The following is a 20,971-nucleotide window of genomic DNA, read 5'->3' as shown; positions in this document are numbered from 1 at the left end:
ATCCAATCATCCCAAATTAGTTCCAATTGTGTTAATTTCTTTTACTGTCTAATTAAATTAGTTGGTCGGATTGCAAATAAATCTTATTTAAATCTTTTTCAAATCATTGCCATTTAGTGTAACTTTCCCTGAGAGAAATCATGGTTTTTAAATAGACCGTATCGAAATCAAGGCACGACCTTGCCTCTGACCTTAACATTAGGACTCAGCATAGCTTATTGTTATAATGGTAATTTATTACTTTCACCGTTGCGAATATTAAGGCCTAAATTCGCCGTTGACAACACGAGAAGAGGACAATTTTGTACCACGACCGTTACTAATTTGTTTGATGATTGGATAGTGTAGTACAGTTTATTCTGAATGTAAGCTCATCTGCCTTTTTTTGCAATACACCTGTTTTTCATGGGTAATTTGTAATATGGCAACTTTCAGCTGTAAAGCACTCAACACTTTTGATAAATTTGATCAATTCAAAGATCCAATTCTCCCTAATAAATCCGATGTTTTTTGGACATTCCGTCATTCAAATGTTCTCCAACTCATCATTTCTCCGAGAAAAGTTAACAATGCACAGACGTGCCGATTTTACATGACTTAGTGAACGCCCACAATCAGCCAGAGTATTATGTTTTGTAGAATGTTGTATCACCATAAGTATTATTCATTGCCCGGTGTCCACGTGTAAGACATTCATGACGTAAAAAAAGCAAGCCTTATTTATTATATGTACAAAGTAGTTAAACCCTATGAAGTCCGGTCAATAAATATAGAAGGTGAACTTTGACTCTTAACCTCTAGTGTTATCTGGGATTGGTTAACTTACTGTTTCTGAACGAGGCACTTAAAATACGCCCACTGAATCTTATTCAGTTAATTCATATGTGCTCTATTCTTGAGCTGTGACCCAACGCAATCATACCTACATTTTATCTTTCGTATACATCCGCTGTCTTAAATCCAAAATGGACGACAAACCGCCGTTCAAGAAGACCTACTACTACAGGCCTGGCTACCTGCTTCCAACAATCTGTAACCGCAACACCATCGACACCGTGAACAAAAACTTTGAAATCAGAGACGACGATACTTTCGTGTTAAGCTACTACAAATCCGGTAAGTCAAACAGAATAGTACGTTGAAACGTTTGACGTCTTTATGTCACTTTTCACGGGATATGACTTAAGGCGACGCAATCAGTTCAATATCGGTAATTCAGTAAGTTCATCCATTGAGCTACCAAAAGATGGGTGATCCACCCCTTAGGGAGCGTTCAGTTATTACGGCCAGGGGTGGGCCGGCAAAATCCAGGGGATAACCTTAAATTTGAAAACTGGAAAGGGGGGTCATGTATCTGTCAAACAGCTCAGAGGGGGTCACTTAATTTTCATGAGTATCCGTCCCGTCGAGAAGAGTTTCAGTGTTCAGAAATATTCTGGGAGATAAAAACGATTCGCTGCATGATTTCATTCTCTGAAGTCATTTAATTGTAAATCTCAACAAAAGTATAATTTTCTGTCACATGAACATCTCGACTTGGCAACTCTGAGGCTAAGCTTTATTGTAAATCGAGGTCACTTAGGGCAATGAACAATTCCTATTACTTGCACATAGAAATATAGCAAGATTGGTCAGGGAAATTATTTAACAGTTACCTACAGATAGACTACTAGTGCCATGAAAAGGGACTTTTAGGTGAAATTCCAATACCACAATTGTTGTCAACTTCTGAACTTTCAAACACCCTATTTGAATCAAGTACATTTGTATCAATTATCAAACACCTATAAAAGGACAAATTAATGTAGTTTAGCATTGTAAAAAATTATTCGTATTTTTCTCATAGACTCTAATGTATAGTGAATCAACATTTCAGTGAAATTTCAAAATCAAATTTCTTGCACACATATCAACATTTAACCATCCTAGGCTAACTAAGACTTTAAAATGAATTGTCAAATGTCTATAAATACAGGATTTAGATGGTTTTGTGTTGAAACAAAATTTTTCACAGTGTCCTCATAGACTCCCATGTATAGTGAATCAGCATTTCTGTGTCTTGCGTACATATCCATTTGTAACCACCCTAGTTTAATCAATTACATTAATATTATTAATCGAGGGGACAAAATTACACAGATTTGCCTATTTTTGTAATGGAAAAAAATTATTCATAGTTTCCTCATAGACTCCCATGAACAGTGAATCTACATTTCGGTGAAATTCCAAAATCCAATGTCAGGCAAACACATCCATTTGTTACCACCCTAGTCTAATCAAATATTAATAATCAAGAGTACATAAATACACAGGTTTACCTATTTTTGTATTGGAAAAAAATTATTCATAGTTTCCTCAATGTATAATGGATGACCATTTTCGGTGAAATTCCAAAATCAGATTTCTTGTACATATAGTGTGCACCTTTCACCATCATATTGTAATCGAGTACACTAATGTGAATTATTGAACGTCTGAATATGCACAAGTGTAGCAAGTTTTTCATTGGAAAACAAATTATTCACAATTTTATCATAGACTCCCATGTATCGTGGACGAACATTTCTAGTGAAATTCTAAAGTCAATCTTTTTGTCCACATACAAGTTTTAACAACCCTATTCCAATTAAGTACGCTTATGTAACTTATCAAATATCTATATATGCATAGATATAGTTTTGTATTGAAAAAATTTGCATAGTTTTCTCATAGACTACCATGTAAAGTGAATCAACATAATCAACAGCTGATTATCAATTAAATCAAAATATCAAAATTTTGTACACACACGCTTGCGCAAAAATAATGCAATCCACCTAATTTCTGTCCAATCCCTTTGAGGGATAATATCAAATTATAGCAAGTCACAAGGGGAAATTTGAACATTAACACCTTGTGAGTTTGTAAGTTGGGTCATTGAAAAAAATCTGAGAATCTTTTTTTTATGGATTTTATCCCCAGAGGTGTTAGTGTGTGCAGCTTTACTCAAGCAATGGGGGGAGGGGGTCATGAAATTTTTGGCATCTTAAAACGGGGTCATCAATTTTTTGGTGCAATGGGTAGGGGTTCACTTATTTTGACTGACGCGCAGGAAGAATTTGCCGGCACATCCCCGGCCATAATAACTGAACGCTCCCTTAGAAACTCATATAAAACGACCACGGTGCTCTTGTCAGGTGAAATGAAGTGAACGGTGATCTGTTCCCGGGTTTGAATGGATAAAAATAATATGCTCACAAATTACATTGAACCGCACTGTTTCCATTATGGTTATTATTAAAGACTTATGTCCAAAAGCATACCGACTACAACGTGGTCTGGTCAACACAATACTCTACGTAGCACTACCCGAAAGTAGCGCATGCGCCATCCTCCCTTCATGACGTCAAAGAGGGGGAAAATAAGGTCACACACGCAGACATTAAACAAAGTTTGTGGCGAAAGATAAAAATGAGTACTTGTCAGCGGTTTCATGGGCGAACGGACAATCTGTTATCATAGACAGGAGAATATAGCTATTATTAGTTTGCTAAGCGGGTAGTTAGAGAGGACAGAGTAGGATTTGATGGAGTCGGTGAGGTGTTTGGATGCTTGTATGGTTGCAAATTACAAGTTTCAGTTTCCCACATGAAAAGTAGCTTGAAAGCATGGAAAACGAACAAGATGGTTTGTGTGGCTGATTTTCCACTCTTAACAGGCAACCTTCGTTGATATCTTTCACTTCCTGCAGGAAAGTATAGTTATATGTACATCAACTCTGGTTACAATTAATCAGAATACTGCCCCTGTACCCTCATGCAACCAAAATGTCTTGTGTTTAAATATTAACGCAAAAAATGAGCATGCATTGGAAAGCGTATTAAAATTACATTCCCCCCTCGCAGCAAAGGTCTACAGTCATGAGTTTTGACGCAAAACTCGAGTCAGTAAAAGCCGCAAGTGCATTTAAACAAAAATGAGCCGAATTTCCATCAAATTGAGCGTTTCTCCTGTATTTGTTCAAAAAACTCCGTCTATTTACTGTATCATTTTGTCGGTAGAAAACTTTTTTAAGGTTAAAACTCTCTTCGTCAGCTAGGACAAACAAAATTCTTTATCAAAAGTCAAACTTTTGACGTTGGCCTTTTATCGGCTTATTGACTTCACCCTACCTGAATCAAACAACGCATTATCACACTTGCAATGAAGAGTGGAACTTAGTTTTAAGATGTGAAAGTCGTTTCTCATTTTCACAAGTTTAACTGGGATTTGTGAACGTTTTCCAGCGGCTTCCTAAGTACTGAGCGCTATTGAAGGCGCTAAACTGATCATAAACTACATACTAGATAAATGTTGTAATTTCAATGCTAACTCTATGTGACTCACAATCCTCTCCGTTTACGACAGGTACGGCCTGGGTAAATGAAATGGTAAAGGCAATTATCCACGTGAATGATCTGGAATATTTAGATTGCCTTGAATTCAAAGAAAAATTGGCTGTGTTGGAAATGGGACCAGTAGAAGGCCCTGATCTCGTCGAAGAAGGACTTTTTTATCCGAAATCGTTTATAGAGGACTTCATTGACGACGCGCCCTCACCGAGGGTTGTAGCAACACACATGCAGCCGGACTACGTGCCGATTCAGTTCTTTCAGAAAAAACCGAAAGTATGTACATGTAACTTAGCAAAGGCAGTTTCTATCAGAAATTATGCCTGAGATGGCACCAAAATATTCAATCAATAACTTCACCGAAATGAGAGGCAGTGCAGCCTCCCACGAATGGGCTTTTCTTCAAGTTGTATTTTAATAGCTAGACCGGACATGCTTAATGAAGTTCAAACAAGCATTTGCTTCGAGAGCGTAAAATACGAAGCAAGGGTAATTTTACGCATCATTAAAGTGAGAATTATGTTTGTACCCAGTTTAAACAACAACTCTTACAAGACAAATATCAAACATTTCCATAGTGACTTGAACGTTCAGTGACCTATGATTTTTTTTTACTAGTCAAGCGCCGCAGACTAAAAGATGTTATACCAGCAATAGTTTTCCTTCAACTTTTTATTATATTGATTTGATATAGTGCAGAGCAAAAATGGCTTGTAAGGTTTGTTTCATGATTGCCACATATTCTTTTTCTACAGACAATCTTTGTGAGGAGAAACCCAAAAGACGTATTAGTATCTCTTTATCATTGGCATAATACCACTCCCTTCTTCAGTCCATGCACTTGGGAACAGCTGTATGAAGAATTTATCAAAGGCAATAGTAAGAGTTATTTTAATATTTCTTCAATGAGCTCCTGTAAAGGTATAAATTTCCCTTACACCTAGATATATGTTTTATTTGTCTCAGATATCAAATCTTCCATAACCTACCGTTGTCACACCCATCCCACCCACTTTACACACATACACACATAGACATAGACATAGACACACACATACATACATACATACAAGCAAAATATATATATATATATATATATATATATATATATATATATATATATATATATATATATATATATATATATATATATATATATATATATATACCGCATGACATTCAGGATGATTCTGGTTCGGGGTCTTTGACTTCATGAAAATATAAATGATAAACTTACACCATTTTGTTTTGCTGTAGCTGTTTGTGGTGCTTTTTGGGAGTTTTATAAAAAATGGTCAAAATACAAAGACGAACCGTGGATGCTGTGGTTGAAGTTTGAGGACATAAAAGCGGTTAGTGTCTATCATGAAGTTCCTTATGTGTTTGTGTTCTTTAATCGTTCTGAATATAAATTCATCATCATTATCATTGTCGTTACCATCATGAGCTGATAAAAAAACGTGTGGTTCCAGTTACCCGACCCCGTGAAACCACGAAATTTGGGTGAGATATTCATTACGTCATTTTTGTTTTATTCTGCAAACAAAGAAGATGGGGACGAGCTGTGAGCAACAACTTTACCCGGTTTCATTCAGCAAATGCGATCATACTGACGAACAATCTTTGAAGGCTTCTTTTCATCAAAAGCGTTCTTGCGAACAAACTTTCTGCGCGGTACATTATCGAGGTGTCTTTTTTTCATTGTAAATCACGGAATTATTGTGATCAGATAGTTCGATTTTGATGTGATGACGCACATTCACGTGGGGTATAAATATGACAACACAGTAACCAATCTGCAAACGGTGAAGGACTCATTCATCCACCGTTACATTGTCATGAGAGACTGCAAGATGAATATAAAAGGATAGGGGTAATTGCAAAACAACAGAACAATTCCTATCCCATTTTGAAAAGATGTATCATCTTCATCACAAACGTCATATACATCACTTTCACCATCACCGTCCGTGGAAAGCTCTTTTGATTAAGCGGACTTTTCAATTTAACATAGAACGCGCTTTGGGGACAGACATTTGGACTCTCAAACCTTTACAATTGAATTCTTTTCTGATCTATCACTTGTGGGGGCTCATTACAAAGCTCTCTGTGTAGAAAAAAGTTTCAGCTTCTTAGTTTTTTGAAAATCGATGGTGGCCATTTTGAATTTCAAATATCGGTAAATCTTGGGTAATTTGTTTCTCTGGTATCAATATCTGCAGGGTGACCCCGAGTTTTAATTCTGATTTTCAAAGAGAATGGTTGAAAATTCCATCAAGGAAAGTTTCAGCATAAGGTTAAGTCTTTCGCTTTCGAGGTGTATACTACCTTAAAAGACAAAAGGTTTGCCTGATATAATTATAAATCATTCATAATATCCTTCCACGCAAAATAAAATTCTTAAAACGGAAATTGAATGGACACTACTACGTGTATTTCTGTCTCTGTCGAGCAACCAAGACTTGCAAAACATCTTTTCTAAAAATTCAATATTTTTTAAACCTCTGTTTGATTATCTATTTAATCAAGTTTCGTCATATGTTTTACTTTACTACACTTTTTTCTTTATATTTTTCAGTTTCTAGTTTCATATTCTAGTTTCAGTTTGCTTGGCTTGGAAGATGATTCATAATGCCATATACTGTTTTTCTTCACTTTTTCCTTCAAAGATTATTTCCATGGTGAATTTTCATCGATTACCTTTACCTGGTGAATAAAATAAGCATAGAAATTGCCTTAAGCTTGAAAATCATCTACTCTTTTCGGGAATAATTACTGCGTTTTTGACACGTCATCTGTTGCTGTCAATGTTGAAAGTTCGTTTCAAGGAATGAAATCATAATTTATGCGAGAAAATCAAAGATAAGCAAACACTGTAGGTCAAGAGGATCGCTGCCACCACTGCCATCAACAGCATTTTTCGTCGTCGTAATGTTCAAATATGAGACACAGAACCTTCATTTCATGAAAATACTAAGGAATAAAACCGCTGGTAATGTTAACAGAAAGCTGTTCTCTTTATCATTTTGTCGAAATGGAGACCTTGCGGTGAACACTTTGAACCATGTTAAAAGTTCACTGAGTGTTTCTAGTTTTTTAAAACAATTTTTTCAGCTGATAATTCAACGGAAATGTAGGACTTAATAAGTCTTAACACTATATAAAAATGATAATTGTATACATGCGCACAGATCTTCTGTGGTAGTGAAGAAAGACTAAACACATGGAAGACAATATCTCTCTCTCTCTCTCTCTCTCTCTCTCTCTCTCTCTCTCTCTCTCTCTCTCTCTCTCTCTTCATTAAAACATTGGCTCAGAATCCAAAGCAAGCAATTAAGATTATTGCTGATTTCATCGGCCGACCACTGACCGAGGAACAACTGGATGCCGTGGTGCATGCAACGAGTTTCCAGGTGATGAAGGAGAGGAACGAAAGAGCAGTGAATCCGGATTTCTTTTTACCAGAAGAAAAAAGAAATAAGGGATACGGGAAAACATTAAATTTAGCGTGGCAAAGAAAAGGTAAGATTATAGACTGTACGGTTTAGATGTACATCTTACTTGATTTAATATTAGTAAACGTGCACATATATATACATATATACATATATATATATATATATATATATATATATATATATATATATATATATATATATATATATATATATATCGAAACAGAATGTGTAAGATTTGGTACATTAGGCATAAAATGTAAGCGCCGTGTGTGATCATTGCACAAAGGTAGCGATTTCCCTGAGTGTGTCAGCTAAAATGTACTGGTGGTCTAATTTAAAATCCACAGTTTACTATAAAGAGAGACAAAACACATCAACCCTCCCCCCCTCTCTCTCTCTCTCTCTCTCTCTCTCTCTCTCTCTCTCTCTCTCTCTCTCTCTCAGGTAAAGTCGGCGGTTGGAAGGACATATTTACCGTTGCACAGGCCGAAGCATTCGATAAGGTGTACAAGGAGGGAATGAAAGGCTATGAAGATGTCATGTACCACTTTTAGCTTTACATTTAGCAACGGTGACATGATATTTCGAACTTTTAACACTAGGAACAAACGAGTCAAACGTACTGAGTAGCACATAACTGATAGTAGGGGTCATTTTGTACATTAAATCCAATTCACTCAGTAGTTTTATTGTTGGGCTAGTAAGATTGGTTTGACCATTTTAAGATAACACAAATCACCTGCAGACAAGAAGGAAAGATTCTCTGTCGAAACGTTTCGCCATTTCGCTCGTCCTTGACAACGACAATTGAACACACTGGTGTGACTGTAAATGATAACACACCTCATTGCAGTTTGTGTTCAAATTCGTCAATTGATAGTCATGTGGGATGCGTTCATTTTGTGCTGATCGACGTCGACGTCACCAGGCATCATTTGTCGAGACTGTTGCCTGACATCAGTTCCGAAAAACTTTGAATGATGCCCGCTGACATCATAAACGATATTTGGGCATGCGCGAACTGGAATGTAAACAAAGAGTGAAACAATAGTCGTGAAATTTCTCGGTTTATCCTACTTTCTGAAGAGCTGAATGCTCTGGTTTCCAACAAGGATTCGAAACGGACCAAAACGATAATCGAAGGAGCATTGAACGTTTTGCAGAAGTATTGCGACGCTGTCGGAAAAAAAAACTTTTCCTTGCAGAACCATTCCAACATATTACATGCGACAATTTTTGTGTATGGTACGTTCTTGTGCATGACTGCTGTTGAGGTGTGTTATAAAACTATATTGACTGGCCATGAGGGCAACAGCATACGTCACCCAGCCCCCCCCCCAAAAAAAAAACAGACTGTTTTTGGGGTGAATCACACAGTTCCTCGGGGTACAGACGTATGCAGTTGCCCTTATGGCCAGGCAATGTGTGATACTGACAAATTTCGCCTGTACAATGTTCCCAGCCTAGCGGCATTATAAAAAAACATAGTCTTGTCAATGAAACTGTCCTTTTGATTTTCATGAAACTTCTCCGTGATAAATAGGTTATTATCTTACTGTACAACAGCTTGGTTGGGTTGTATTGCCACCGAAATGAGAATACGGGTCGCATCATACAAACTCTTCGACTCGTGTGATGCGGCATGCACCCCTCACTCGATAACAATATGACCTAACGAAGTGATGTTAAATATGGGATAACTTCACATTGTCATGTTTTGGGGAGTAAATTTTAAAAAAATGTGAGTATGATTTTGTATATTTACGTGTTTGGTATTCCAGTTTAGGCTGGTGCTGTGTCGAGAAATGACAGTATTAAATAATTGTATTCTAATAAGTCAGAGCTGCTGTCCACTGACTTTATGGTCTCCGTACCAAAAAAAAGATCGTTATATATCTTGACGATGAAAGAAACTGGTACTTCGTTATCGTTATTAAGATATTCGTCGGCAATCATTACAATGCAGTCAAGATAGAAGCAGAGTTTAGCTTATGTCAGGCACAGACAAAAGAAAGTGCACAGGTCATGCGCAGGCAGCGCTTAAACACAGGTTAAAATGTGACTGTACACCGTCCTTCCAAGTGTGCTGTTGACTCAAACGTTAATATTTCACTGTATGTAGCTGACGAAGCACAGGTGCTGTCCCCTTAAGTGTGACATTATGTCAAATTCGTTTGTAATTAATGGCTAAAATTCACAACATAACAGCTGATGACCCTTTAAACTGGGACATTTATATGCTAGTCGACATACCATTGTAGAAATCATCAACGCAAAATCAGCCATTATTTCGTAAAAAAGTGACATTCTGGCGCTACGGTCTTTAAAGACTGGCCCCGTTGCTTTTCCCGGCAGCAGTTACTGGCCGTGGGCCATCGCATTTACCCCACGATCTACACAACAGCCTACCACTTACGCGACAGTATGCTGAAGTTTGTTCCTTGAATTTACTTTGTTTTGATGTATGGCCACAGCTTAGGAGCAAGTGTACGGTCTTTCCACCGTGTCATCAAGAAGATCGTTTGTCCATAGACTTTATCGGAAGAGTTTGCTTTGCCTGATGGTTTTGATTTAAATCAAGTGTAATTAGATTAAAGATTTACCAGGGAGCTTGCATTTTGTTCTAATTTAAACAAAGCACCACGGATAATCTTATTGGGTCGAGGAAAATGAGAATTCCTAAGCTAATCTCGAAGGTGAATTAATAGACCCATCAAGCCGTTTGATATGCCGTTGAAAAAAACACCCCTGAAAACTGCTTAGTCATTCTGGTTGTCCAGATTTTGTGCCGTATGCTTCTGGTCTTATCGCTGAGAGACACATCAACCACTTCCATGTCATTTTGTTGCAAGTCTTAAACAACTGAGCAACCACGGACGTGACACCGCCGTTCAATAAGACCTACTACAGGCCTGGCTGTCTTATTCCTGCCATTATGAGCCGCAACACCATAGATAATACGAATAGAAACTTCGATGTTCGGGATAATGACATTTTCCTCATTACCTACGCTAAGTCAGGTAAGGCGATATTTCATTCAGTAATGTGTGCGGGTAATATGAACAGTATGAAATGATGGGGCGCTTCTTTGGTAAGGACATACATTTCTATGAAAGATTCTCCTCCTGCTGTTTTGCCTCCGCCCATCTCTCTGTCTCTGTTTCATTACTCCCATCGCAGTCCCTCCGCCAAGATTGCTCTCTTATCATGATTGTTGGCCAGTTGGCCTAACTCAAAACCTGCCTTGAAAATATGCCGTTGTATACAAGTTCTCCTGTCTCAAAAGAAGAGAAATGACATTCTAGCTTGAGAAATTGACCTTAAATTACCATTCTAATTTGCCTTCGCGATAAACGGTGATTTCTGTGATGACATTTTAATCAATATCTCCCAGTACTTTTTTACGGCATTTTGCTAAAAACATTACATCTGGAGTATTCATAGGGTTGCAAATAAAAAAAATCAGATTTGCACGACTTTCGTAGGAAACCAATTCAGAGCTTGCGCTGAGCTGTTATCTTAACTTTGACACAAAGTACATTTAATATTTGGCGGAGCTGTCTAGGCCACGGTCGTCGACCTCTAAAAATGCTCAGAACACATTTTTGTCAAATTTTGGTTTTGATCAAGTTCATGACCTCGACAGGTACGGCCTGGACTAACGAGATACTAACAGCAATCCTCCACACTGATGACCTTCAACACTTGGAGTCGGTCGAGTTTTACAAAAAAACTTGCAACATTAGAATTCAGACCAGCAGAGCACCCTGACCTTGTAGTAGAGGGCGTGCAATGCCCTAAATCCCTCACAGAGGACTTTATTAATGACGGATAAATATTAGTACCAGGTCACAGAAGATGAACTTTGACGCTTAACCTTTAGCATTTCTATCTTTGATTGGATGAATTCCTGTTTCTAAAAGAGGCATGTAAATACGTCATTTGAATCTTGTTCAATTAATTCATGTTTGGTCTATGTTTGTTCACTGACCCTAAGCAATCGTTACCATTACTGCATTTTACACTATATCTTCCGTGTCCTTTCGCTGACTGGACTCCAGAATGGACGAGAAACCGCCGTTTAAGAAGACGTACTACTAAAGGCCTGGTTACCTGCTTCCAACAATCTGTGGCCGCAACACCATCGACACCGTGTACAAAATTTTTGATATCAGAAACGACGATACTTTCGTGTTAAGCTACTACAAATCGAGTAAGCCAAACACATTCTGTACGTTGAAACGTTTGACGTGTTTCTGTTACTATTCACAGTACATGTTCCTGGAAAATGGTGTTATGTAGGTCATTCCCCCCACACTCATCATGACCTGAATTCAATTAGTCTAGAACATTCTCAAGGTCACCGCCCTTGATGACCTAACAACCTTGAATTAGTCATGTTTGGAATGTTCTGGAATGTTGATTAGTTGTGTAAGGGAGATAATTTTAGAACAGTAATTAGCATGTCAATAAAAGTTCTAGATTGTTCTTATATGCCTTTATAAAAGGGACGTGCTCAGCTTCCAGTCAGACTTTTGGGATCGTGTCTCTTGTGTGTTACTAAACTCCAGCAGTAGTCATTCTCAAGACTTTTCAAGACCTTCACTGCCAACGCTGGATTTATACTGTGGACTTTGTGCAGCTTCAAGCCTGCAAGGACTGTTCATTCATCCAACTGACTGTTACAACTCTGAGACTGGAGCTTTGCCGTCCCAGCTGAGATAAGTAGTCTGTACACTTTTAAAGCTTGTACTCTATCCCTGACTTAGCAATTAGTTTTATTTTTGTAATAAATTTTGTTTAAACGTTAACTGCTGAGTTCACCCTTTTGTTCGTTTTCTCTGCACGTAACAAAATTGGGGGCTTGTCCGGGGTACGAATATTTTGAGCCGTTTGACAACATTTTGACAGCCTTTTCAAAACTACTGTATACTGTGAACTCAGCGAAATTTAATCATGGCGGAATTTAAACCAGAGGAAATGGATGACCTTGATCAGGACACATTTGATTCTCTCAGAAAAGACGACCTCATAGCACTGGCCAATTTCCTTAAAGTAGATGTCAAAAGATCTATGCGCAAGAGGGAAATACAGTACCGTATTGCCAAACATCTAGTTGATTTAGGCCAATTTGAGGAATCCACCCTGAAAGATTATGAGCCCGAGTCTACCTCTGAACTCAGAAAATTAGAATTAGAATTGCAGACAAATTTGGAGATCAAGAAACTAGAATTACAAATGAAAAAGAGAGACAGGCATTAGAAAAAGAAAAAATACAAATGCAATTAGAAATGGAAGAAAGACAGAGAGAGAAAGATAGGCAGGAAAGATTAGAAATGAAACGTTTAGAGCTTGGACAGTCAGGAAAATTCTTCCCTTCAGACAAGTTTGACATCACTAAGCATTTCAGGCTAGTTCCCCCTTTCCAAGAAAAGGATGTTGATAAATATTTCCTTCATTTTGAGAAAATTGCTCAGAGTCTGGATTGGCCTAAGGAGTCCTGGTCTATGCTTTTGCAGAGTGCTTTGGTGGGTAAAGCCAGAGAAATTTACATTCAGTTGTCAGTAGAGCAGGCTTCAGATTATGATTCTGTGAAGGAATTATTCTCAAGGGCTATGAATTGGTGCCTGAAGCTTACCGTCAGAAATTTAGGGATTGTGAGAAGGTGAAAGGATCAAACTTATGTTGAATTTGCTCGAACAAAAGAACAACTGTTTGATCGTTGGTGTTCTTCTGAAAAGGTCAGTCAGAATTATGACAAATTACGACAACTTGTTTTGATTGAGGAATTTAAAAGGTGCATTCGGAGTGACATCAAGACGTTTATCAATGAACAAAAGGCAGATACATTGGAGGTTGCTGCACGTTTGGCCGATGATTATTCATTGACCCACAAATCTTCATTTCTCAGCAAACCATCCCAGTCCTTTTCCTACAGAAACAATGCAGGTAAATTTAACTCCTCCTTTTCATCCAAGAATTTTTCAAAGGACAGTAGAAAATCAAATGACAACAGTTCACAGAGTTCAAGTAACACTCCCACATCACCAGATCCCAAGTCTCAATCTCCTTCTGACAAACAGTTCGGTACACTTTCTTGTAATTATTGTAAGAAAGACGGCCATTTAATGTCAGATTGTTTCAAATTGAAAGAAAACGTGAAGGTCAAAGTGGTCAAAGTGGATCTAAGCCCACCGGCTTTATTTCTTCATCAACTCAATTAGAGTCTAATAATGTGTGTAACACATTTTCTGAGGTTAAACCCCTCTCATCCCCAATTAATGAGGTCAAGGTCAATTCTTCTCAAGATAGCATTATGGGTATTTTCGAGCCATTTATTCATGATGGTTTTATATCACTTTCTAGTGATTTTTCTTCCGCTACCCCTGTCAAAATTTTAAGAGATACCGGGGCTTCCCAGTCTCTTTTGTTGGCAGATACCCTGCCGTTTTCTGAAAAGTCATTTTCAGGTTCTAAAGTTCTCATTAAGGGGGTAGATTGCAATAACTTTATTCCTGTTCCTCTCCATAATGTCTATTTGTCTTCGGACTTTGTTTCTGGACCTGTGACTTTAGGTATTAGGCCTTTTTTGCCTTTTGAAGGGATTCACCTTCTTCTTGGAAACGACCTTGCTGGGGACAAGGTCATTACTAATCCACTTGTGACTGATAATCCTAGTTTAGATCAGGATCCAGAGCCAATTGAACAAGAGATACCCGATTTATTTCCTTCATGTGCCATTACTCGAGCCATGTCAAAGAAAACTTCCGAGAATCAAAATACTCTCAAAAATAATGTCACAGATGTTGACTTAAATGACACCTTTCTCAGTCAGGTGTTTGACACGGATCATTCCGTTATCCCTCGTGGATTTGAAACTTCCAGTAAAACTTCTGCTGACCAAAGTCAGACATTTTCTAGATCAAATCTTATTGCAGAACAACACAAAGACCCAGATATTTTGTCTTTTTTGACAGGGTAGATGATGAAGGTAAAACTTCAGATAGCTCTGTTTCCTATTATACAAAATCTGGTATTCTCATGCGTAAATGGAGAACTCCAGATGTTTTGGTTGATGACGATTGGGCTATAAAACATCAAATTGTGGTTCCAAAGCCCTACCGTGCTGAAATATTGCGCCTGGCCCATGAAACGCCCTGGGCTGGTCACTTAGGAGTCAGGAAAACTTATCATAAAATTCTCAGTCACTTTTATTGGCCTAATCTCAGGCAGGATGTAGCACATTTCTGTAAAACTTGTCACACATGTCAAATGGTAGGAAAGCCAAATCAGACCATTCCAAAGGCCCCTTTACAGCCAATTCCTGCATTTCAAGAACCATTTAGTAGGATACTAATAGACTGTGTTGGGCCCCTACCAAAAACAAGATCAGGAAATGAGTACATGCTGACAATTATGTGTACATCAACTCGGTTCCCAGAAGCCATACCACTGAGAAATATAAAGACAAAGACTATAGTGAGAGCTTTAGTCAAATTTTCACTTTATTTGGCCTCCCCAAATGTGTCCAGTCCGATCAAGGCTCCAACTTTATGTCTGGTATTTTGCAACAAGTAATGGATCAGCTAGGCATTAAACAGTATAGGTCATCCGCCTATCATCCAGAAAGTCAGGGTGCTCTTGAGCGATTTCATCAAACTTTGAAAAACATGATTAGGACCTACTGTTTTGACACAGAGAAACAGTGGGATGAAGGAATTCATTTTCTGCTCTTTGCTGTTAGAGAGTCAATTCAAGAGTCTCTTGGTTTTAGCCCATTTGAGCTTGTATTTGGACAACAGTCCGTGGCCCACTTAAGCTCGTTAAAGAGCAATTCCTATCAGACAATGATGATTGTCTGGATATTTTGCAATATGTGTCAGATTTTTGTACGAAACTCTCTAAAGCATGTAATTAGCCAGAGAAAATCTTGAGTCATCTCAGCAGTCAATGAAACTAAATACGATAAAAACACCTCAAAACGGAAGTTTGAACCAGGTCAAAAAGTTCTTGTTCTACTTCCAATTCCTGGCAAACCACTCCATGCTCGTTACTTTGGGCCATACCTAATTGATAAGAAATTAGTGATTTAAATTACATCATAATAACACCTGACAGGCGAAAACAAAAACAGCTATGTCACATAAATATGCTTAAGCCATATTTAGATAGGGATAATCCTACTAAGACAAAGCCTGTCAGTGCAGTCAGTTCAAACCATTATGAAGATAGTGATACTGAAACTGACTTGAGTGAAAATACTCTAAACTCAAAGCTGGGCTCGGTCAAGCTTCAGAACTCAGAAATCCTGGAGAAGCTGGAGTCTACAAAGTTGGCACACCTCCAGCCAGAACAACAACAACAGGTAAAAGAACTGCTCCACGAATATAAACACCTGTTTCAAGATGTTCCAACAAGGACAAATGTCATCTATCACGACGTTGATGTTGGGGACAGTAAGCCTGTAAAACAACATCCATACAGACTGAATCCAACAAAAGCGAAATATCTCCAGGAAGAAGTCAAATACCTGCTGGACAATGACTTTATTGAACCCAGTAAAAGTAACTGGAGTTCGCCGTGCATACTTGTTCCCAAATCAGATCACAGTTATCGTATGTGCACGGACTTTAGGAAGGTCAACACTTTAACAAAGACAGACACTTTCCCAATCCCGAGGATTGATGACTGCATCGACCGAGTGGGAAAAGCCAAGTATGTGACGAAATTTGACCTACTGAAGGGATTTTGGCAAGTCCCTCTGACGGATCGTGCTCGTGAAATATCCGCCTTTGTTACACCAGACGGATTGTTCCAGTACAAGGTGATGCCATTCGGATATGAAACTCTCCGGCAACGTTCCAACGGATGATCAACGACGTCATATCCGGGCTAGACGGATGTGCAGCTTACGTTGACGACGTCGTCCTGTATAGTGACACCTGGGAGGAACACATCAAGCTCATGCGGAAGTTCTTTGAGAGACTGAGCAAAGCAATGTTGACTGTCAACCTTGCCAAATCTGAGTTTGGTTGGGCGAGGGTGACTTTCCTCGACATACTGTAGGACAGGGTGAGGTAAAACCTGTTGATGCCAAAATCAGTGCCATTTCAAGTTTTCCCATACCAACTGCAAACGACAACTGATGCGCTTTCTCGGTATGGCTGGTTACTACAGAAAATTCTGTCCAAATTTCTCCACAATTACTGAGCCTTTGACTAACTTACTTAAAAAGAAAGTAAAGTTTGTTTGGTCAGAGCAATGCCAACAGGCATTTGATACACTTAAAGCCATACTGCAAAGTGCTCCAGTGTTGTCTGCACCAGATTTCACTTTGCCATTCAAATTAGCTGTGGATGCTAGTGATACGGCTGCTGGTGCTGTTTTATTGCAAGAGGATAGTCATGGTGTAGATCATCCTGTTTGCTATTTTTCACGCAAATTTAACAAATCCCAGAGAAACTACTCTACAATTGAAAAAGAGTGTTTATCTTTGATATTAGCTTTACAGCATTTTGAAGTTTATGTTACTTCTTCAAATCAGCCAATAGTGGTTTATATTGATCACAACCCTCTTGTTTTTCTGCAGAAATTTAAAGGCAAAAATCAGAGATTGCTAAGATGGAGTTTAATGTTACAGGAGTTTAATCTTGATATTAGACATATCAAAGGCAGAGACAATTTAATTGCAGACTGTCTCTCTCGTATTTAGAGTTTATTGTTGTTCGCTTTCAAGAAGTTTTACTTTAGAGTAAAAAAAAAAAAAAATTGAGTACTTAAATCTTTTTCAAGATAACATTTGCAAAAGAAAGATTTTTCTTTGAAAAATTTTCTTTTTTTTGAAGAGGGGGTGTGTTATGTAGGTCATTTCCCCCACACTCATCATGACCTGAGTTCAATTAGTCTTAGAACATTCTCAAGGTCACTGCCCTTGATGACCTAACAACCTTGAATTCAATTAGTCATGTTTGGAATGTTTGGAATGTTGATTAGTTGTGTAAGGGAGAATTTTTGAACAGTAATTAGCATGTCAATAAAAGTTCTAGATTGTTCTTATATGCCTTTATAAAAGGGACGTGCTCAGCTTCCAGTCAGACTTTTGGGATCGTGTCTCTTGTGTGTTACTAAACTCCAGCAGTAGTCATTCTCAAGACTTTTCAAGACCTTCACTGCCAACGCTGGATTTATACTGTGGACTTTGTGCAGCTTCAAGCCTGCAAGGACTGTTCATTCATCCAACTGACTGTTACAACTCTGAGACTGGAGCTTTGCCGTCCCAGCTGAGATAAGTAGTCTGTACACTTTTAAAGCTTGTACTCTATCCCTGACTTAGCAATTAGTTTTATTTTTGTAATAAATTTTGTTTAAACGTTAACTGCTGAGTTCACCCTTTTGTTCGTTTTCTCTGCACGTAACAATGGTATGACTACACTTAAGAGCAATGCAATCAGTTCAATGTCATATGAACACGTAATTCAGTAAGTTCCTCCACGACTTAGAAATTGGACCAGCTCATATAAATCTACCACCAGATATCAAATTAAGCGAATGATGATCTGTTCCCGGTTTGAAATGATGAAAACCATATCATCAACAATAATATTGAAGATACTCAAAGTGTTTCCTTCCGGGTTATTATTTATGATAGATGTTCATAAGTGCACCAAGTACAACTGTGTCTGAGCCCGGGGGGAGTCTGGGTAGCACAAACTCTAATTGACGCAAGCACGAAAGCCTTGTGCATGCTCCGGCCTGCGTTTATCACGTCACGGTCACAAAGGGCAGTAAATTTAGGTCACACACGAGGACATTCACAACTCTGTTGGCGAAAATGAGCGCTTGTCAGCGGTTTCCTTGGCGAACGGACATTTTTATCATCGACATGAAGATAGCTATTGTTTTGCTAAGCGGGTAATTGGGGTAAAGGGACAGAGTATAATTTGACAGTTTGAATGTTAATGAGGTCATGATGTTTTTGTAATATGGTTGCTCATTACAAAATTGAATTTGGAAAGTAGGGCAGCATGGAAAACAAGTTGGCCGGTGTTGCCGATTTTTCAATGAGAACGGGGGACATTCGTTCATATCTTTTACTTTTATTGCCTTCGAATTCCCGCTGGATTGTATAGCTACTGTAAAACAACTCTGGATACCGTACACCCATGGCCAACTCATTAGCATTTACTCCAGCCGAAATATTTTGCGTTGAAATGTCATTCAAAATAAATCAGCACGTATTGAGAAGGCTAAAAAATACAATAATTGCTCTCAACAAAGTTCTACAGTCTGTGTTTTGATGTCGCATGTGCACTCGAACAAAACTGAGCTGAGTTTCCGTGGAACATGAATATTTCTTTTCAAAACTTATTGCTTCCCCTGCTGACGTTATCGATTTGTAGGATAGAAAACTTTGCAGGTTAAAACGCTCTTTCAAAACTAAATCAATCTAGTTCTTTATCAAACATCAAACTTTTAACGTCAGCCCTTTATGTGTGTGGCCGACACCCTACCAGAACCAAAAACAATTCACTCTCCATGAAAAGCGGGACTTTCTCGTTTTCATACGTTTAACAGGGGTTTGTTAACGTTTTTCAAGTGGCTTCCCTAGTAATGTGCGCCATTTGGGCGCTAAACCGATCTGCTATATATCGGATAAATGTTATTGCAATACTACCTCTGTGTGACCTCCACACTAACAATTAATCCTCTCCGTTTCCGACAGGTACGACCTAGGTAAATGAAATGGTAAAGGCAATTATCCACGTGAATGACCTGGAATATTTAGAGTCCTTTGAATTCAAAGAAAAATTTGCTCTCTTGGAATTCGGACCAGTAGAAGGCCCTGATCTTCTTCAAGAGGGACTGTATTATCCAAAATCGCTCATAGAGGACTTTATTGATGACGCGCCCTCAACGAGGGCTGTAGCAACACACATGCAGCCGGACTACGTGCCGAGTCAGTTCTTTCAGAAAACACCTAAAGTATGTACATTTAACTGATTCAAGGCAGTTAATATCAGAAACTATGTCTGGAATCAGTAACTTCACTGAGACGGGAGTGGGCAGCCTCACCAGGGTAGTGCACTTCTTTAATTTTAATAGCTTGGTCCATGACAACTTTTCCCCATACTGACTTAGACGGGGTGGCTGAGACCAATCTGGCTTAAAATTGGTCATTGCCACCCCGTTTATTAAAATTCATGAGTTTACTTTTCTTGTTTACGTACATACTTATATCAGATGGAAATCTGAGGATTTGCGATTACATCAGGTTGACAACCCCCACACAAGAGCAATGAATGTCAAAAGTGTGAAAGAGGCTCCCACCTGACTATCCAAAATGTTTTTGTGTCGAGTTTGTGTTTGATTCGTTTCAAAATGTGTTCGTACATTTTTATCCGATTGTTTGTGTTAACAAAAATGTTTGTTTCGCCTCGGATATTTGTAGGGAAGTTTGGATCAGTGTGTATGGTAATGTTTTGTTTGTGAGGGAAAAGCTTATGGCGAGACGCAGCCGGACCTATTGTGTTACAGAGTTGATAGAGTGCCCCTTTGACGCTTGCGTTTCGAAACCCGAGTGTGGTTTCTCATCAGTCGCAGTGTAGATTCTTTCCTTAGTTTGTGTTTGTGAAAAATTATTTTAATGCATTTTAGTGGTCTTGCTCTTCGAGTAGCGAGGCAAGTATAGTAATGTTTGGGTCTCGTTGTGAGTCCGTTTGGTGGTTCAGTTTGTTTGTTCTAAGTTTCTTTACTTCAGTAAATTTTGTTTTGAATAGTGTGTCTTTTAGAATTTGCCGAGGTTTGTGAATTTTAGGCAATAAGTACCACTGCGGGGTACGGATTTTATGTTTTCTGGATCAAGATACTTACAAGTATCATGATCGATGTGTTTGTTCTCGTACATTTTGTCTAATAGTTCGTGTACTTTGTTTACTGTTTGTTCTGTGTCGTCACTGGCTAGTTGTGTATAATACTTAGTGTTGCGTAATTGCCTTTCGCATTCGTGTACGTAATCTTTTGTGTTGACAAAGACAAAACCCGGGCAGATCGTCCATGTATCGACACGAACACGAAGTGTGTTACCGGCTACCAAAAACCATTAGAAATAGTAAAGAATGAGCTACAAAATCACCGTCAGTTTTA

The 20,971-nt window shown here is 38.4% G+C and overlaps 1 protein-coding gene and 1 long non-coding RNA gene across 2 annotated transcripts in view; both read left to right on the top strand.

Annotated features, from left to right (window-relative positions):
* Window positions 1-729: 729 nt before the first annotated feature.
* On the top strand, window positions 730-9,668 carry LOC139118685 (sulfotransferase 1B1-like). Its single transcript, XM_070682105.1, has 6 exons — window positions 730-1,116; window positions 4,387-4,646; window positions 5,126-5,249; window positions 5,628-5,722; window positions 7,688-7,892; window positions 8,273-9,668. Exons 1-6 carry the CDS (start codon window positions 966-968, stop codon window positions 8,380-8,382), a joined length of 945 nt encoding a protein of 314 aa, XP_070538206.1. The 5' UTR covers window positions 730-965; the 3' UTR covers window positions 8,383-9,668.
* Window positions 9,669-11,740: 2,072 nt separating this feature from the next.
* The window catches only part of LOC139118688 (uncharacterized), a 14,934-nt gene continuing 5,703 nt past the window's right edge, over window positions 11,741-20,971 (top strand). Inside the window, exons 1-2 of the long non-coding RNA XR_011548781.1 lie at window positions 11,741-12,041; window positions 19,551-19,810. This is a non-coding gene — a long non-coding RNA (uncharacterized lncRNA). The remainder of the gene's footprint in view (window positions 12,042-19,550; window positions 19,811-20,971) is intronic.

The sequence above is a fragment of the Ptychodera flava genome, chromosome 19, assembly GCF_041260155.1.
Source record: "Ptychodera flava strain L36383 chromosome 19, AS_Pfla_20210202, whole genome shotgun sequence".
In the NCBI taxonomy this organism is placed as follows: Eukaryota; Metazoa; Hemichordata; class Enteropneusta; family Ptychoderidae; genus Ptychodera; species Ptychodera flava.
Note: the sequence above shows the minus strand (reverse complement) of the source record. Positions and strands in the feature narration are given on the sequence as shown.